This window comes from Astatotilapia calliptera, chromosome 10 (genome assembly GCF_900246225.1).
Source record: "Astatotilapia calliptera chromosome 10, fAstCal1.2, whole genome shotgun sequence".
Taxonomy (NCBI): domain Eukaryota; kingdom Metazoa; phylum Chordata; class Actinopteri; order Cichliformes; family Cichlidae; genus Astatotilapia; species Astatotilapia calliptera.
In genome coordinates, this window is record NC_039311.1 from 16098425 (window position 1) to 16116966 (window position 18542).

An 18542-nucleotide genomic window follows, 5' to 3' on the forward strand; every position below is an offset into this window, starting at 1 on the left:
AGTTTCTCCGTCATGGAGGTGGGCGTGACTTGTGGCGACATGGCCGACTGATGGCTGCTAGCCAGAGTTGTCTCCTGGAGCGCTGAAGCATCAAAGTCCTCGAGCGCCACACAGGAGTACACATCTGCTAGTTTGGCGTTACGTCGCAGATGTACAGGCTGCTCAGACATATTGATCAGTTTCAATGGGACCCATCTATCACCCCACAAGGGAGTAACCAATCTAGCAACCAAAATCCCTCTGGGTGCTGAGCGGGATGACGAGGGCTCTGTCATCACTGTACTGCCAGGGGAGACATTGATGTTCTTTGGTAGTTTTCCCCATACCAGATATTCGCGACCCGGTTCAAGGGACACAGCTGAGTTACACCTAACCGTGCCCACTTTGTCCGGGACGTCCGAATCTTTCCATGGGGTCAAACCAGAAAGCATAGACAGAAAGTTTTCAGTCTCAAGGTTGGTCTTAGAGCAATTACTGAAGACCGTGTTCCAGTAGGGCTCACAACGTTTAGACTGGTGTAATATGTGCTTAATGACGTTCGTCCCCAGTATCAGGTCATCAAGCTGCCCTTGAACCACCAGGATGGGAACTATCATTCTGCAGCCATACACCTCCATCTCCACATTGAGGGCATACTTAGGCTTCACACGTAGTCCTCCACACCCAACAAGGGTCACATCCACTTTGATAACATCTTGATCAGATATCAGTCCAGACTCACGCAGAGTCACCTCGGCTGCTTCATTCATGCTGCAGGCCATGGATCCACTGTCCAGCATACCACCCATTTTCAAAAGCCCACCGAAAGTGACGGGAGTGTAGAAAAGACTGTCACTATTGCCGACTTTGTGAACGTTTTGGAAGATAACTTCAGAATCTTTGCATTTTTGTCTTGCCTCCTCATACACTGACTCCGCATCACAGGTATCAGCAGTTTGGGAGCTTCCTGTAAGACCTGCACTGCCTCCCACCGAATACAGGTCGGTTAGTTTCCCTCCGGCTGGACCTGGGTAGACGTACTAGCCGGGCAAGACAACCGAACATGGCCAGGAGCAAAGCATGAAAAGCACAGTTTGTCAGATAGGCAGTGTGATACTGTGGTATGTCTTGGATCACTGCAGACTTTGCAGGCATCCTCCCTCCTCCGTCTATTTCGCGAGAACTGATTAAACGCCCCTCTCCTTGGTGTCTGAGTGTTGTGGTGCTGCATTCTCTCCATCATGGCCTGAAACATATCCACCATCTGACCCATGAGCCTTTCCTCTGACTGTTGAAGATTTTGACTCACCGCGGTCGAAGGGGAGAAACTCAGACTTCCGACGAGGGGATCTCGTGTTGCAGTGGTGGAGGGGAACGAGTCCACTAACCCCTGAAAACCTGAGGATGGGGGCGAGAAGCTTCGGGAGCGTCCCTCCGGCACAGCAGCTGCAGGTGAGGCGTTCGGGTGTACGGTGGTGATCGTAGAATTATAGCCCTTCAACTGTGCAGCGCCGCTGGCTCTACCATTAGCACTCACCTCCCTTTGATAATCATCAATCCTTTGTTGTACGTCTCGAGCAGTCCACTCATGGACAGGCTTGCACTTGAAGACATAAGACAACTCGGGGTCAGGACAATGTTTCACAAACATACATGCTACTTCATGAGTTAAAGGGGTCGCTGTCTGCCCCTGTCTGCGTAGCCCCTCTATGGCTAGTTCAGCAGCCTTGTTCAGTCTTATCCAATAATCTACCGGGTTTTCACCCCTGGTAGGGAGCGTTGCATAAAAGTCAGCAAGAGGGAGGCACGATGAAGAATCACTGAAGTAATGGCGAATGACACCAAAGACCAGATCAGGTTTCTGTTTGACATCAAGACCTGGGTCACTACGAAGAGCCACTCTGACCACATCTCTGGCCTTCCCCATTAAGTGGCTAATAATTTCGTCAGCCTGGCCATGAATGGGGACCTCTTGCTTCCACAGGTAGGTTGTTGCCATGTCAATCCAGTCCTGAACAGAACATCTGTCTGTGCCATCACCCCTAAAAATTTGAAGCTCCCTATTGGGCTTAACATGGACAGTTACATGTGGTACATCTCGAGCGGTACTGTTACATTGCTCAGTTTGAGTCTTAGAGTCACCAATCAGGTTCACAACGCCAGCTGACAACAGTTTAGTAACAATGGATTCACCAATCTGGGCTCCTATTTGCTCAACCATGTCAGTAAAACTGTGTACAGTATCACTGTCTCTAATTGGAGTGGAAACCTGGGGCATATCACCCACACCCCTACCGATGGGAATAAAACTCGGGCTTTGGCCTAGCCCAGTGTCACTGCTCACAGGACCAAACTGTGTGACATTACTGGCGTCAACTGCATGAACTAGTCCGGCACCTCTACCCTTAGGTAGTACTGGAGTGACAAATTTATCCATCGTCAAATCACACACTTAAGATAATAACTGCATGTGCACTCCGTTAGGGAGAGAAAAACAAACAAACCCAGAGATAAAAATAAGAAAAATAACAGTATAACAGTAGCAGAACGAGGGAAAAAAAAAAAAAATTATAATAATAATGTCCAAATAATTTGAGTGTATAACCACACGTTGTATATCAAAACACAGACACTTTCACCCTTGTCTTATTTCAGTCACACCCCTCACCTTTTTGTTTGTTTTTTTTTTTTTTTTTGGGGGGGGGGGGGGGGGGGGGGGTTTCGCTTGTTTGGGTTTTTCTTTTGTCTAAACTCACTTGGTTACAACAACCCACATTCAACTTGTGAACAGCAGGGGAGCAGAACAGCAGCCACGGCGATGAGCATCAAGCTGATCTGAAGATCCGAATGGTCACGGCACCAGTGTAACACTTCCAGCTCTTCAAGAATCACAGACGCTCAGAAGGGTTGGCTTTTCACAGTTTACTTCTGCAGAAGACATAAAACACATTCAACAGGTGTCTTCTGGTGGTACCGGCAATTGTAGCTCCGGACTTACCCTCACAGTGCAAGCGCGCGCTGTGAGGAGCGGAAGCCTTAGCAGCTTCTAAACGTTAGGGTGAGATCCGGTTTCTGGGTTTTCAAAATAAAATACAATTTAAAAAAAAAAAGATAAAATTCACACTTAAAATGATAATTGAGAACAGGTAAGTGCATGTTTTTCATATGTATTATTAACTCTGTTACATATGGACACAAGCTCTTGTATTCATGTGATATTAGATAAAAGCTCTCCTGGATGAGTGTGCAAGGATACACAGAAGCCTTGGTGTGTCCTGCAGCGGTCTGGGCTTGATTCTGCCTCAGGCCCCTTGCTGTATGCCACCTCCCCTCTCTGTCCACCTACCTTTTCGCATGTCTCTGCTGGCTTTGTCAAACAAAGACTCAAAAGGCTTCCCAGCCACATTTAAAGACAGTATCGTGTTTTTCACACTTGGCCTTTTAAGCTTTTATGTACACTGACCATGTTTATCTTATTCTCTGTAGGGCTGCTTCGACGTGCGGATTAGAAAGAGGCGTCAGTCCCCCTCCACTGTCTCCTTTGCTGCCACAAACAAACATTTTGCCTGTCTTGTTTTGAAGTTGCTTGCATGAATACAGTTCTGCACATCCCTGTAACACCTCCCTCCTTTATCCTATTCTCATTTTCTCATCCTAGATTGCCCTTGATTTTTCAGGGCTTCTCTGTTTCACCTCCCTCCTCTTTTCGCTTCCTTTCTCCTCCTTCTCTTGCAGCAAATCCCTTGCTTCTTCCACCTCTTCACCCACTGCTGCCTGAAGGTTTTGAGAAATTGTTACATAATGCACTTCAAATTATCACAATGCATGCATTATGGATACGGGTGGGGTGGGGGGTAGTGATACGGCAGACACTACAGGATTTGATAAGGAGTAAAGCAATGAAATTACCAATCACTTGCTTTGCAGATTAAATGGGTCAATCTATCATGTTCATGGTTATTGAGATTAAAGGAGATTGTTCTGTCAGTTGCTGCGTGCGCGTGCGCGCGTTCATGCAAACTACTGAATCATCCCCCATCTCAGCACCAAAGTACTGATAACAGCTGGGTGATTCTGATGACACATGACAGTAGTTCTTACATTGTCTTGGCTGCGCCTGTGAAACACAACATCACTCTCCTACTTTCCATAGCAAGGGATTTCAGTCCTGTTTGTCTCTTATATAAACACTGGGCTGTCTTTCTGTATTTCATAGTCCGTGTCCTTATAATTTTTCTGTTTTTGAGCTCTTTCTAAACCGCTCTTTCCTTTCGCATCTCACTCTCTTGCTTTCTGTCTGCTTGCTGCTCTCCATCTAGATGGTCTGAGGTCCTCCTGTTTCCTTTATCCAGCTGTCTGCGTTCAAGGGAATTATGGAATTCATGCTTCACCCAAAAGAGACAGGACAGTGCCTGGGCACAGCTCTGGCAGAAGTAGATTCCCAGAGCACTTAATGCTGCAGAAAACATCCCCAGCAGTCATGTCCAACCTTCACTTCTGCCTAAATACTCACTGAGTCGGACAAAAAAAAAGAGAAACAGAGAATCCGAATGATGAAAGAATTATATGCCAAAGCCCAGCACACATACAGAAAATCCCCCGAAGCCCCATAGGCACTCTTTTTCTGTGCATTATAGATCAGTGGTAACTCAGCTCCCCTATGGATTCTACTTGAAATTACATGAGGAACTAGGCTTAGTGGCTAATATTTGTCACAATGGGATGTAAGATGCATGTTTCCAAATAAGTTAATATAAAATAAACAAATTGTTGCAAATAAAACTAGCAACAGGGCTTTGCACCTAAAATCTTCCTTTAATCATTTTGAGCTACAGTTTAACATTGCCCCATTTTCATCTCTGTTATCGCTACCTCTCTGCCTGTTTTTCACCATCTCCTCTGTTGTACAGGTTCCATTAGGGTGGTTGGGAAAATGCTATGAATCTACCTTCATCTGTCTGCCTTTTCAGAACTTTCTTTTTTTCTTTTTTTTCTTCTTTTTTTTAAATCTGTACTCCAGAAAGCTGAGAAAGCTTTTCAGGATTAAACAAAATCTGACTGAACTGACAACCTGTTCAGCTTGCTTATCTCCTGTTTTGATTTTAATGAATTAAAATCAAACACCCAAGTGCCCCCATGGCAAAAAACCTTGGTTGGATGCATAAATTATGAGAGGAACGAAAATGAACCAAGGATCTAAAGATGCCTACTGGGTCTTGTTGGAAAAGATGGGCCTAACTACTGTATTTTTTTAAAGCAACGAATGGAATATTAAAATCTATATAATCTAACAAGAGATGAGATGCTGGACCAGAGTAAGGGAAGTTTTAAGTAGCTAAAATTTTAGGATAGAAGTTAAACTGCATACTTTTGTACGTTTGCTATTTCCCTGGAGTGTAACTTGACCATCAGGCTTTTATATTATTGTTGCACTTTATATTACAGCTTGGTAATGATGTGGTAGTAGTGGAAGCAATATTTGTTATAATATTTGTAAGTTATTACCACTTAAATACCAATATATATAATAACCAAATAATGACAAAGTAATAGTAAGTCTAGTTTAACATGGTGAGCATTTTGTGGCTAACTGAATCTTTTAAGCTGGAGGAAGGAAGAATTGTTTATGTAATTAGCAGAAAATTAACCATATATACATTCACAGATGCTTAAATTCAATTTATCACTCAGTAACACTTATATTATGTACCCTGATTACTTTTAGAGGGAGACTGCACATTTACAATGTTAGTTTTCTACCAAAGGTCTTCCAGGTAACAAGCTTCATGGTAATAAGCCACAGCATTAATTATAATATTTAAACTGTTATGCTCAAATTGAAAGGTTACTGGGGACAAAATGCAGTATTAATTTCAACATTAAAATGTGGTAACACAATACAATTTTTTAATCATCGATTATTACTTTGATATTACAACTTTATTACATACATAAATTCTAACTGACATCGCTCTTTATTGCTTTATTAAATAAACATACATTTGTTTCAACATTATTTCTCTAGGTTCTGACCCTGTATCACTCAATTAAATAATCTTCTATGTAATATTATTCTATTAAAACCATTTTTGTTATAACTTATTTCCATGTTATTACCTTCTTGTTTCCACCTTATAACCCCACTAATAGCACATCATTGCTGGGCTGTAACAGAAAGTGTTACCTATCTATGGGTGACATTATACATTGTTACCTTGGCCTTAATAGCTGAGTTAGTTATTATATGTGATCAGAGGCATCACAAGTTCAAAATGGCAAACATTTCAGTTCATTACCAAAAAGCTTGCTGTGTGTGAGGTGAGACCTCTACCATGTCCAAGTTTCCACTCTACACAAGTAAGAATGTACATAGTGTTCTTCACAAAAGTCTGCTAACATGAGTGTGGAAGCAGTAGGTTATGGTTAAGAAACAAATGAAGCAGGAAATAAGGGTTATAATGAAGGGTCAAGCAAGTGTGTGTGTGTGTGTGTGCGTGTGTGTGTGTGTGTGTGTGTGTGTGTGTGTGTGCGTGTGTGCGTGTGTGTGTGTGTGTGTGTGTGTGTGTGTGTGTGTGCGTGTGCGTGTGCGTGTGTGTGTGTGCCTGCAGTTATTCAAAAATGGTTATATTACATTTTCATATCTATTCTAAGTTGGATGATTTATTTTGAAAATAACTGAATGCGTCACTGTGTGTTCATATATCTTAGCCTAATTCTCAGCATTTATCAAACAAATCACTTGTGAATGCATAATGGAACTCTTTTACTTTCTTCTTTGTACAAAAAGGAGGGATGTCAGTCTCAGTTCTCTTAAAATCACCGTATGCCATAGCTGTTAATAGCCTATTGCTCAGATTGACATTAAATGCTCATCTGGTAACAATTACCAGTATAGACAGGACAGCAGGACAGAGTTAATATTCAGAGAGATTGTCTGCAATAGTCTGCCAACAGCTGTATGTCCTGTCAAAATGTCTTTGCACAAGACAAAGAAATCCCCCATACTTATTCAGTGGGACACACTCTGGATTAAAGTGTCAGCTGAATGCCTAAAAATGTAAAGATGTGGAGTGTAGACTTGGGAACTGTCCAATAAATTAAAAAGCTGAGGTTGTCCATTAGCAGCTTAACAGAAGTTCTCTCTCTGTCTCTCATCTCATTTCCTACGTCATTCATGCAGACCTATTTGCAAACTTCTCGGACAACTCATAATCACTACATAGAGCATCTGCGCACCCATTTGTAGCCAAGTCCCTAACCATGGCCACAAAAACCGGTCAGCTCCAATGTCAGGAAGACATTTGCCTTTGCAATCAAATTGTCTTAAGAAGTGTCTGAGCTTTCAAAAGTATCTCACAAGAGTAATTGTAAATTTACAGGCTTGACATTTCTCTCTCGCTCTGTTAAAGTCATTCCTTAATCATCTTTTTCATGTCTTATCACTGTGAAAACAGCCAACTACATCAAAGCTATGACAGAGAAGTAGTATAATTAAGAATAAGAGTAGATCCAACACAGACAAACAGAAAGGCATAGAGTATATTGAGAGGTGGTTTGAATGCTTTAGCACCATTAAGAGCGGAGGGGACCAAAAGACCCAAGGCCATTCTCAGTATGGTGTATGCCAAGTTCAGACTGGCATTCTTGGAACTTCAAGCTTGATGAGTTCAGCTTGGGAGTCCAGACTCCCAACAACATAGTGGTGAAGTACTCTATATGCAGTTGGAACAGCAGTGCTCTCGCTGACATTTCTGGCTCAGATGGGAGGCACTAGACTGCACTGCACAATTTGTTCCCAAGCTTTCATCTTTTTATTTCCTTAATATTATTTACATCTGGGTTTTTATTTCAGTAAAAATTCTATTCTTCATGGCCACGGATCAACCTTGCATAAATCTGTAGATTTGTTTCCGCACATAATATTTTTCAGCTCTTATAATACATTAAAATCAGGAGACATACTTGGCCAGCTCACAGTTTTTTCATGTGTGGTACAGTGTTTGAAATCATTGTAATGTTGGAAAATGTTTTCTTATTTCAGGATTTGTAGTTCATCTTCATTCATTCAGTATTCAGGTATACAAACTTGCAAACCACAGTGCCATTTATAAATGTAATTGCACATATAGCCTTTTTATTCATGCATCCCTTAGCAGCACGCCCGAACTTCCCTGTTTCACCATCAGCATTATGCAGTCACTGTGGTAGTCCTGGCCAGACCCATGCCAGAAATCCTGCACAATTCATTTTGGTTTCATATTGCCAAAAGTGTGTTGCCAATATTCATCAGGCTTCCTTTTATGTGCCCTTTGTGCCATTTTGTAAACAATGGCTTTCTTCTTGGGCACTGAGTATAGAGGTTGACTTCACACAGTGTCGACAAAATACCAATTCCCACAGTCCGAAGCACCTGCCCATGAATTTTTTGGATTCAGGGTTGTGTAAGCAGCAAATTGTGTGTGACAGCATTTTTAGTGAACAGCCTCGGCACCTTCTGGTAGCATGGCTGTTCTGGCTTCTGGTATCTGGCTCCCTGATAAGTCACCTTAGGTGACTGTGGATCTCAGGAGCTGTCCAACCATTGGCAGAGGCAACCATGATGTGATGTTGGAAAATCTCAAATTTTTTCACGACTGATATTCCATCTTAATTTTATTCAGTATTCAGGTATACAAACCCGTATACCACAGTGCCACTGAAAAATGGAATTGCATGCATGTCACACATGGACAAAACATCCTCACACTTTGCTGATGCATTTATTATTTTTAAAGCCATTATCATATGAGCTACTAATTCAGTGATACAGTAAATATGTGGAATCAAATTGCAACATTTATAAGCTGTACTTACAGAATAGCAGGCTCCATATTAGTTCATTCTTTCATATGTAACACATGTTAATGTATGAGTTATGAGTATGCTGTGACCATAGCAGACAACTTTCCTTTTCAGCATCTGATTTACTGTTTATAATTCTGCTTTTTCAAAAAGCATCTAGACTGCTGTCATGCTGTCTGTACTCTTACTTGACTGCTGTGCAAAGGTCAATAAAACTCATAAAGGTAACCTGCCTGTGTTCACCTACATTCATTTCAGATTTCCACAGCAGCCATTAGTTTATAGTGGGATACCTGTCTACTCTGGGTACGGAGGTTTTAATCTAACCTGGATACAGCTGCAAAATAAGAGCACCTCATTCATACATTGATTTGGACTGTACTTACATGTGCACACTTTTAAATGGACACTGAAAAAAGTTCACAGGAGCACAATTTCAGACAAAAACACAGATTTAGACAGAATACAACTGGTTTTCACAGTTCGCTTCAATGTTTAGAGGTAGACTGAAAGCAAATTGTGTAAAACTTCACTGGGTAAAGGGTGTTTTCTTCCCCCAAGTATTAACTAAGGAATACTTAAGCATTATATTTGTGCAAGCAGTGAGTTTTAGAACGTAGCAAGAGAGGGAATGAGAGAAGCAGGAGGAGATATGATGTAAATAAAGTCTCTTTGAAGAGAGTCTCTGTAATGTGTGATCCTGTCTAACACTCTTTGAAGGCTTGCAACACCTAAGTGCCTTCAAAGACAAATCTCAGGCGACAAAAGCCTCTGCCCCACACAAGTACAGCAGGCGCTTTTCCGTGCAAACACACACATTCCTACAAAACTGCACAATATTACAGTTGCATTTCTAGTTAACTGTATTTTCCTGAACAAGTGATTTCATATGAATAAAAACTTTTGTTTTACTGGCTTGTGATTGTGTGCCTGTGGCACCTGCTTGTCCATACACAATAGCCAATGATGAGAGGGAGAAACTTTAACATGGAGGTGCCTGAACAGACAAGACACAGAGATAATTGACAGGAAAGAAGTTAATGTGCAATCACTTCGCATTCCACACACGGACTGGTTGCATGAACAATGTGCTTCCAAGTTCTGATTTGTATGAATAGCCGATATCTTGATGCCTTTTCAGCCAAAGAATAATGAGTCTCTACTATTCAATTTTCTATGGGGATGCATACATCATATACGTGGGTTGGTGAGAGCTAGTCGTCAATCATCAACCAAGCATCTTATGAAAAATTACTCTCAGCTGTCAGTATACTTTGTTCACTGCCACAGGGGAGACTTATGCAAAGCCATGACAACAATGGTGAGCAATCGTGCGCTACCCTCCTGCTCCTGCTGTGGCTGTGAATATACCACTGTTAGGTCAGGTGTTTTCCCATCTAAACTGTCGAGTGGGTTATTTCAATCTACAGGAGCCATCCTTCGAGTTCACCATCGTGGGTTCAGTGTGGTTTTTGAACTGCTGAGTGGGCTGTCTCAGTTGAGAGAGATCAGCTTTAAGGCAGAAATATGCACATGCGAGTGGCCAAAAAGAAGAAGAAAACAAAAATATATGGGAAGACTAACCCCTACCATCCAAGTACATCTTGAATAGAAATTAGAGATGGCACGATACCACTTTTTTATGTCCGATACCGATACCATAAATTTGGATATCTGCTGATACCGATATGAATCCGATATAGTGTATTTTTTAATCAATAAAACAGTTTTTTTAATATCTTGCTGCTTTTTGTATAAGTTCATACTCAAGTTAAAAAACAAACAAACACTAAAGCTATTCTGTTATACCCAGTGTTGGTCAAGTTACTTGAAAAAAGTAATCAGTAACTAATTACTGATTACTTCCCCAAAAAAGTAATCCCATTACTTTACTGATTACTTATTTTCAAAAGTAATTAATTACTTAGTTACTTAGTTACTTTTTAAAAACACGATTTACAACCTGAAGAGGTGATAAAGCGATAGATCTTTCAGCCCAATTCTACTTTTTCTGCATAATCCATCATACAAAATGTAATCAAATGGAAAAGTGTATTTTTTTAACTTGTTTTATTAGTTTTAATCTTTTAACTTTATGCATCAAGCAAAAATTTAATTATATGCAACATTCTCTGACTTGAATAAATTAGTTTAACATTTAAACCTATTTTCTACACATTCCAGCACATAAAATAAAATATTTTTTGTGTTTACACTCACTCTTTCAAATAGATGCAAGTAAAACACAGCAGAAAATAAATAAAGTCAAAGACTCAGCGGTCCTGTTGCTCTATTTTCACCTGTAAAGCAGGACTTCGGTAGGCGGAGGTTTACCCTGGTGCAGGTGTGCCGCGGTCAGTTGAAGAATCCGCGAGTTTCTCTGTGAGTTTCCCATTACGTCGTTGCGCTCTTGGTGCTTGCTTGGAAGTTTAGGGGGTTTTTTTCGCTGTAAAAAGAAGTTTTCTTCCCACGCACGATGGACACTAATGTTTTTGTCACTTTTTATGGAATCAAACTCAAAGTAAGGTCAGTACTTCCACGCTTTAAATGCTGCACGCTCATACTCTCTCCCACAATCGATATGTGATCCACTGTTGATCTGCACACAGCTGTTGTCACTAACGGCGCACTCGCTTACGTCACTGTCATGAGACATTCTCGCAAAAAATCACGGTTTTAGTAACGCAGTAACGCAGCATTACTACGGGAAAGTAACGGTAATCTAATTACCGTTTTTGCAATAGTAATCCCTTACTTTACTCGTTACTTGAAAAAAGTAATCAGATTACAGTAACGCGTTACTGCCCATCTCTGGTTATACCTGTATGCAAAAAATACACTGCACCCAAAATATTTCATAGTTCAGCAATACTGATCAATCTAATAAACTTAAACCTACACCATCCTCCCTATTCTGGTATTTTAAAGAGTACTTAGCAGAAATATTAAGCAACCTAACTAATAGGGTTCTAAAACTCCCAGCAAAAAAAATAAAAAATAGGGAACCACCCACCCTCCACCTCATGATGCTTAATTGACGTAATCAACTATAATTTGATGCAGTGTGGAAAAAAAAATACACAGAAATCAGTTATTTTTCAAGAATAATTAAATAGATTCAACATCTTTCTTCAACAGAATTGTAGATTGAACAAATGGTATCTTCCCAAAGGAAATAGTACTATAGCTTACTAGGGTATATTGGACTTAATAGTTACTATATACAGTAATAGACTTCTATACATTTTACATCAGATTAAAACTTTGGGTGTAAGATTCGGATAATTATTTATTAAAAGCTAGACATTTTAAATGAGAATAAGAAAGAAAAGTATGTCTTTGTGCCCCCCTTTTCCCAGTTAATGCCCTATCGGCCCCCCTGGCTAAACTTTGCTAGATCCGCCCCTGCACAGTTACCAGCCGTCAGCTACATAGAAAAGGATCCTGGTCTAGAAAGTAATAATAAATAGATTCTAACAACAGCTTATCAAGCTTAAACGTGCTGCTGTTGTTCAGTCGCTGGTTTCCTCTTTCTGGCGCGAAGTGAGCAATAAACAAACAAGAGAGACGGACTCGTGACAGAAAAGCCGATCAGCTGATCATTGATCAGTTTCGATTGAAGTAGCAGCCGGAGAGGGAGGGAGGGAGAGAAGAGGCAGTTGCTCCATATATGGGTTGTTAAGCTTAACGCTGGAATGCTTTACAAACATTCAGAGATGAACTTACACACTTGCTTTACTTCTCTCTGGGATCACTTCCTTGGAGATGAAATGCCGGATTGCTAGCGAGGCTACAAATACACACAGCCGCTCTATCACGTGACCCGTACTGCTGCGATGTGCTACGGTTATGAGCCGAGTTACGCCATGTCGCAAGTTTTGTGAGGTGCTTTTTTGATATTTAATGGATCGATTACATTTTTTTATTTTTCTCCGATATCCGATCCAGTAATTTACGTCAGTATCGGACCGATACCGATACGTAACATTGGATCGGTCCATCTCTAATAGAAATTAAGCAATTTTTAATCAAGCGTTTGATATATTGTCTTATGCTAATGGGTGTATATGGGGAAATTGCTGGCATGTGATTAATCACAAGATGTGCTGATTGTCCTTGTACAAGCAGTTGTTGTTGTTGGAATTGTAGATGCGCATTTTATACAATTAAAAATTGATCCATTTGGTGGGATCATGCCTCCTAATCCCCCTTTTCCAGAAGATCCAAGCCATTTGAAAGCCTATATGAGAGATTTCCACTGGACAAATGACAGTTAATGTTTTATTCTCACTGGGGGCACTTGACTGCATGCACTCACTGCAGATTTTCTCCTAAGTGTACACCAAAGACTGATCATGCTTTATATTCAAAAGGGTTCCATCAAAGTAATGCCTGAGTCACTGTGGGAAAACAGCAGAGATGAAGATATCCAACGTTTTCTGTGGTTACAGCAGCAGCCAACCTTTTCTTTAATAGGCTATAATCTCTGTTTTATTCTCTCAACAAGTGGGAAGCCTTCTTTTTGATTATCTAAATCCTCTGAATGCTGCTGTCACTGTGTGTAAAGTTTAATAACATAATGATTATGAGGATATCTATAGGTCATGTCTTGCTAAAAGAAATGATTCATGCTGGCACCCGACTTGTTACTTCTTAATTTTCTGAATTCTGCTTCTTGATAGCTTCAATAAATAAATAACCTTGATTAGATTTAGCGCTATGAATCCAATGAACCTAACCTAAACCTCTATTTAAAAAAATTGAACCTGAAGACAGGGTTGCATTCAAATGCTCCAGTGATCACTGTGTATATCTGAGTGAAAGAGAATACACCCAAATGGAATAAAAAACGTCTTCATGAGAAGCCCTCACATCCACGCGTGGATGTGAGGGCAACTTCATTACGTGCTTCAATGAAAGTTTGTAGTTGCTTTGATAAATCCTAAGGGTTTTTTTCCTATTGACTAATAAGGGGGAAATGAGTCCTGGTTGCTTCCTACTGGCTGAAAAATAGTTGCTGATTTACAGATTATGCAAATAAATGCATACTTCCTGCCCTAATTGTTGCCTGATAAAGCACAAAATAGCCAGTCAGCACTGTGTGGCAGACTTCACTGCATAAAATATCCATCTTGGCAAGTTTTTAATCTCAGTCTCGTTCTTAAGCATTTTTTAAAATTTCCATTAGAATAAAATATTAGTTTTCAGTTCACAAAAGAAGCATCTCAAGCTTGTAATAAATATGGAGAATTAGGGAGAAACCCAGTCACATTAAAAGTTTGAATGAGTCACTAAAAATTTGTAGTTATTCATTTCATTTATAATTGGATGAATTAGAGGTCCAAGAGTACTTTTGTCCTGCATGCAGAGGCGCCTACATTCACAACAAAATAAGTTCATCAACACCATTATAGCAAGCTTTTCAGAGGGACTCCTCTGCTTATTAACCAGCCCTTTCATAGTAAGTGTGACTCAGAGTGCCGGTGAACTTTACTAGTAGAGCGTGTAAGTGTGGGAAAAGTGGGATGCCAGACTGTCAGAGTAGCTTTAACAGTGCAAGCTATCAATAAGAGCTCCAGTGGCAGCTTAATTCATCTTACACGACATTTACTTGAACACACTATTCCCTAACTTGAAGCACAGGTGAAATCTGTGCCTGTATCATTTCTGTGCCCATCTGCACCTACTGTAAGCATCCTGTCCATGTGCCTGGCAGCTTTTAATCAGCATCAATGTATTAACTGAGCTTTACCAAGATGTTTAATTTGAAATCAAGTTAAAAATCCAAAAGAATCAGGTTAAATTGGACAGTACCTAATGTGAGTTCAGTTTAGTCACTGATTTTTTATATTTTTCCTCAAGGTAAGGCACATAAAATGCACAGTTTACTAGAGTAATTTCTTTTGTTGTTGCTCTGATGACAGTGGCACGGAAAGGCTAAGTGCGCTCTGAGGTCAATAGGTTAAAGAAATGCGCAGAAGTAGCCCGAGATTAAGAAACGTGCGGGGTGAAACAAAAACAAGATTTTATATAACCAGTGTTCACCCCCGAGCAGATGTCACACTCAGCATTGCCTACGTAACCTACATCATTATGCAAACTCTCGCTAGACTCCAGTAAGTTGTATCTTTTCCATCTGGGTTAATGGCGAAGTATTGTTAGTTCTGTGATCACTGATCATGTGGTTTGACTTTGTCCGACCTTTGCGTCCTTTCAGACTATCGGAATTGGGGGAAAAACTCCTACCCGCGTTCCTCAGCTTGCGGTTCCTGAACACCGAGATGATCACCAGCAGGTTCCCCAGCACGTCAACCACCGTGGTGAAGATCAAAACACTGGCCAGGATTGCAATGACCCAGGCGGGGCGGGCGGTCCCCTCTGTGGCCAGGGTGCGATCTAGCTGCCCCAGCCGTGGCTCTGTCCGGTTCTTTACAAGTGTTAATGTGTCCGGCATCACTGGCCCACAGCCCGAGCTGCTTTTGAATCGCCGCTGTAAATTTATGTCCCGCAGGTACCGTCGGTACCGGCGTGTCCTAAACGAAACATTAAGCGCACCCTTTCGAGTTCCACAAGAGCCCAACGAGAGTCTGCCACTTAAAGGCGATGGGAATGAATTGCCGGGCTATTGTGCGGGAATCACGTGTGGCATATAAAGTTACACGTACTCTCGGCTCTTTCTTATGTTCGCACAAAAGTCATCCATCCACGTGCCACGGGCAGCTCGGACACGCGGCGGTTGCCACACCTTCTCTCTGGCAATGAATGCAAATTATTTGTCGTTCAGAAAATAGTCCTCCAGATAAGGTCCAGTCCATTCATATTTTAAATCTCCATCCTCGTCAAGTGTCCCCGGGTTGCTGGCTGGCATCTCCAAGTCTCCTCCTGCATGTGCCCACGCGGGAAAGAAGAAGGCTATTTCTTCAGATAGATAGATATATATATATATATTTTTAAAAAATGCCAAATCATCGCACCGCCGGCGGAAACCTCATTTAATTTGCTGTTCTGGGAACACACGCGTGAACAAATTGCCTTCCCTGACCGTTTGTGTTGTCCTTGCCATGCTCTGAACTACGACGCAAACGGCGCTGTCCGTGGCGAGGCGGCACTGTGGCAAAACATCAAATCCACAGACTGAGCACGAGGAAGACACGGCTTCACGGCTTCACAAACAACGTTTGTGCCTTCCACTGGGCTTTATGCGCATCTCCATTTCTCACACCTCTTGCCGTCTTTGACTTTCACTCTTCATCTCCTAACCTACTTTGCCGAGGCATGCGTGCAAACAAAGATTTTCCCTCATTTTCCCCTCTGCCTATCCCCAGCGTGACATCCCAGAATCTGTCTTTGATCTCAGCACAAAGCTTGGTTATGCTCTAAGTGTACACACAGCGGTGGGTCGGCATGGGAAGTCCAGTCAGCACACACAGACTTGTGTGAGGCATGCGTCGTAGGCAAACGACAAATTTGAAAATGTAATGATTGTTTTTTCTTTGTCCGAAGTTATTCGTGTGCAAGTACAAATATGCTGTTGGCTTTTGAGGTATTACAATTAGCATTTCCATGCAGCTGGAGCCAGGCTATATAATTGAAGCCTTTCATTTGCAAATACGGTGCACTATTGATTGAACCAATGTCCTTTAGTAGTGTCTCTACTGAGTGCCACTTATGGACTAAGCTATAATTCACTTTGTGCACAGTGCAGTAACAGTAAATGGAGGTTGCAGGCTAAACCCATTCATCCTTAATAACACGGGTAACAGTGCAGTCAGTCTCTCCATCAGATCTGGTGGATTCATATGTCATCAATACTTGTGGTGACACATTGAGGACAGTGCCATTCCACTTGTTTAACTCTTCACTGCTGGGCGAATGGATGACCCTGATGTCCTCAAGCACAGCAGCAGGAACAGATTAGAGCAGCCCAGTGTCATCCTCAAAGCAGTATGATGAGTTCCACATGAGCCTGATGTGATGACCAGGAGACAGACAGCTCTGGCAAGTGAGGTCAGGGCACACAATCATACGCTTTGAGTATGTGAATAAACTCGATAGAAGGGACAGTGACTGAATGAATTTATAATATTACTCACACCAGGAAAAGAAAATCTATAGTCTTGATGGTACAGACCACAAAACATCTAAATCTGCTAATTGAAACTGCAAATCCCCGATAAGACTGCGCTGACTGTGCTTCACAGACTTCGGAATCTCAAGCTAATGTATTACAGTGCTCGTCTGCTTTGAAGGAACTTTTGATAATCTTAAGCACTTAAAAAATAATAATAAAAAAAAACTTCAAGGCATTCTTAATTACAAGGAAATCTCCTTTATCAGCACAGCACGGTGATGTGTAACCTTAAACCTCTGAGTTTTGTCATATAAGTCTTTGAGTAAAGAAAACACTAAGAAAGGCTTTTAAGGTAAAAATAAAAATAATAAATCCAGGATTATTAAAGAAGCAAGAAAGAAAGAAAAAAATGCAAGTACCCTACAATTTATAACCCTATCTGAATCCATAAATGGTCCTATTTTGATATATACTCTTTAGAAAAAAAAGATTTTTAGCACTTACTTATGGCAGTGTACCCTAATGTTATGGGAATAAGCGCAGAAATGAGGATGTAGATGAATAATGTACTGAGAATCTCATCAAAGAAAGTGGGTTTTAGCATAGCCCTCTAGAAGAGCCAGTAACATACAGTAGCGTCTCCATATGGCCGTGTTCTTTGTGCTGTACTCTACATGACAACATGGCTTATTAATATTGATAACGCAGTCTTTGCTAACACAAGCCACTGTTCCGCAGAGAGTTTTCTGGAAATTACCAGATGGTGCCATGAAAACAAGTGTCGGAGGTACCAGGTGTAAAGAAAAGAAAAGGCATAGAGTCTATACTTTATGTTGTTTTGAGAGTTATTTAAATAAATATAACAAGCGTGACCATAATTGGATTGTATTCATGAGTATAAACAATCTAATCTTTGAGTAACACAACTGACAACAGGTTTGCAGGAAGCGCTGCTACATTCATTTAACAACAGAAAACCAAAAATATATACACCAATATATATATATGGTTGTGTGTGAACGTGAACAAATGCAAAAAAAAAATGGAACATCACATTTTCATTTGCAGGGTTATGATGAAATGAACGTAATATACATGAAAATCAAGTGAAGAGAGATATATAATAAATCTCAATAATAAATCTTTAAAAAAACGCAAACGCATAGTGAATTGCTGTATGTGTGACAAAGTTCTTGCAAAGTTTCATTGGCCCAAACAGTTCGGGTACATACAGATACTGAGCATACAAACATGTCATCATTATATTAGGATGGGACTGAAAGCTTTTTGTTGTTTCCAAAACATTTAAAGATGTGGGAACATAAAAATAGCCAAACTAGTCTTCAGTGTTTTTGAGAACAGATTTGGAGATCTAAAATTTTGGACTCACACCTGTGGTCCCAGAGGATGAATTTCATCGATTTTGCAAAAAAAATTCGATTGGAATTTTCACTAATTTTTGACAATTATTAAATGCATAAATTAAATTTTAAGTTTTCACCTATCACTGAATTTGGTACAGGCAGTAATGGTCATTAAAAAAGACAAATATTCACAGGTGTGGCTGGTTATTATTATTATTTGTATTTTTCAACTATAATTCATAGGAAAGATCCCTCCAAAGACCTTTTAAAAAAAGAGCTATGGGCTC

At 40.7% G+C, this 18542-nt stretch overlaps 1 protein-coding gene across 1 annotated transcript in view; it reads right to left on the reverse strand.

The window, feature by feature from the left end:
- The window catches only part of mtnr1bb (melatonin receptor 1Bb), a 64465-nt gene extending 48195 nt beyond the window's left edge, over positions 1-16270 (reverse strand). The window contains exon 1 of the mRNA XM_026181530.1: positions 15067-16270. Coding sequence (XP_026037315.1) covers positions 15067-15274 — 208 coding nt within the window. The 5' untranslated portion in view covers positions 15275-16270. The remainder of the gene's footprint in view (positions 1-15066) is intronic.
- Between the last annotated feature and the right edge of the window lie 2272 nt (positions 16271-18542).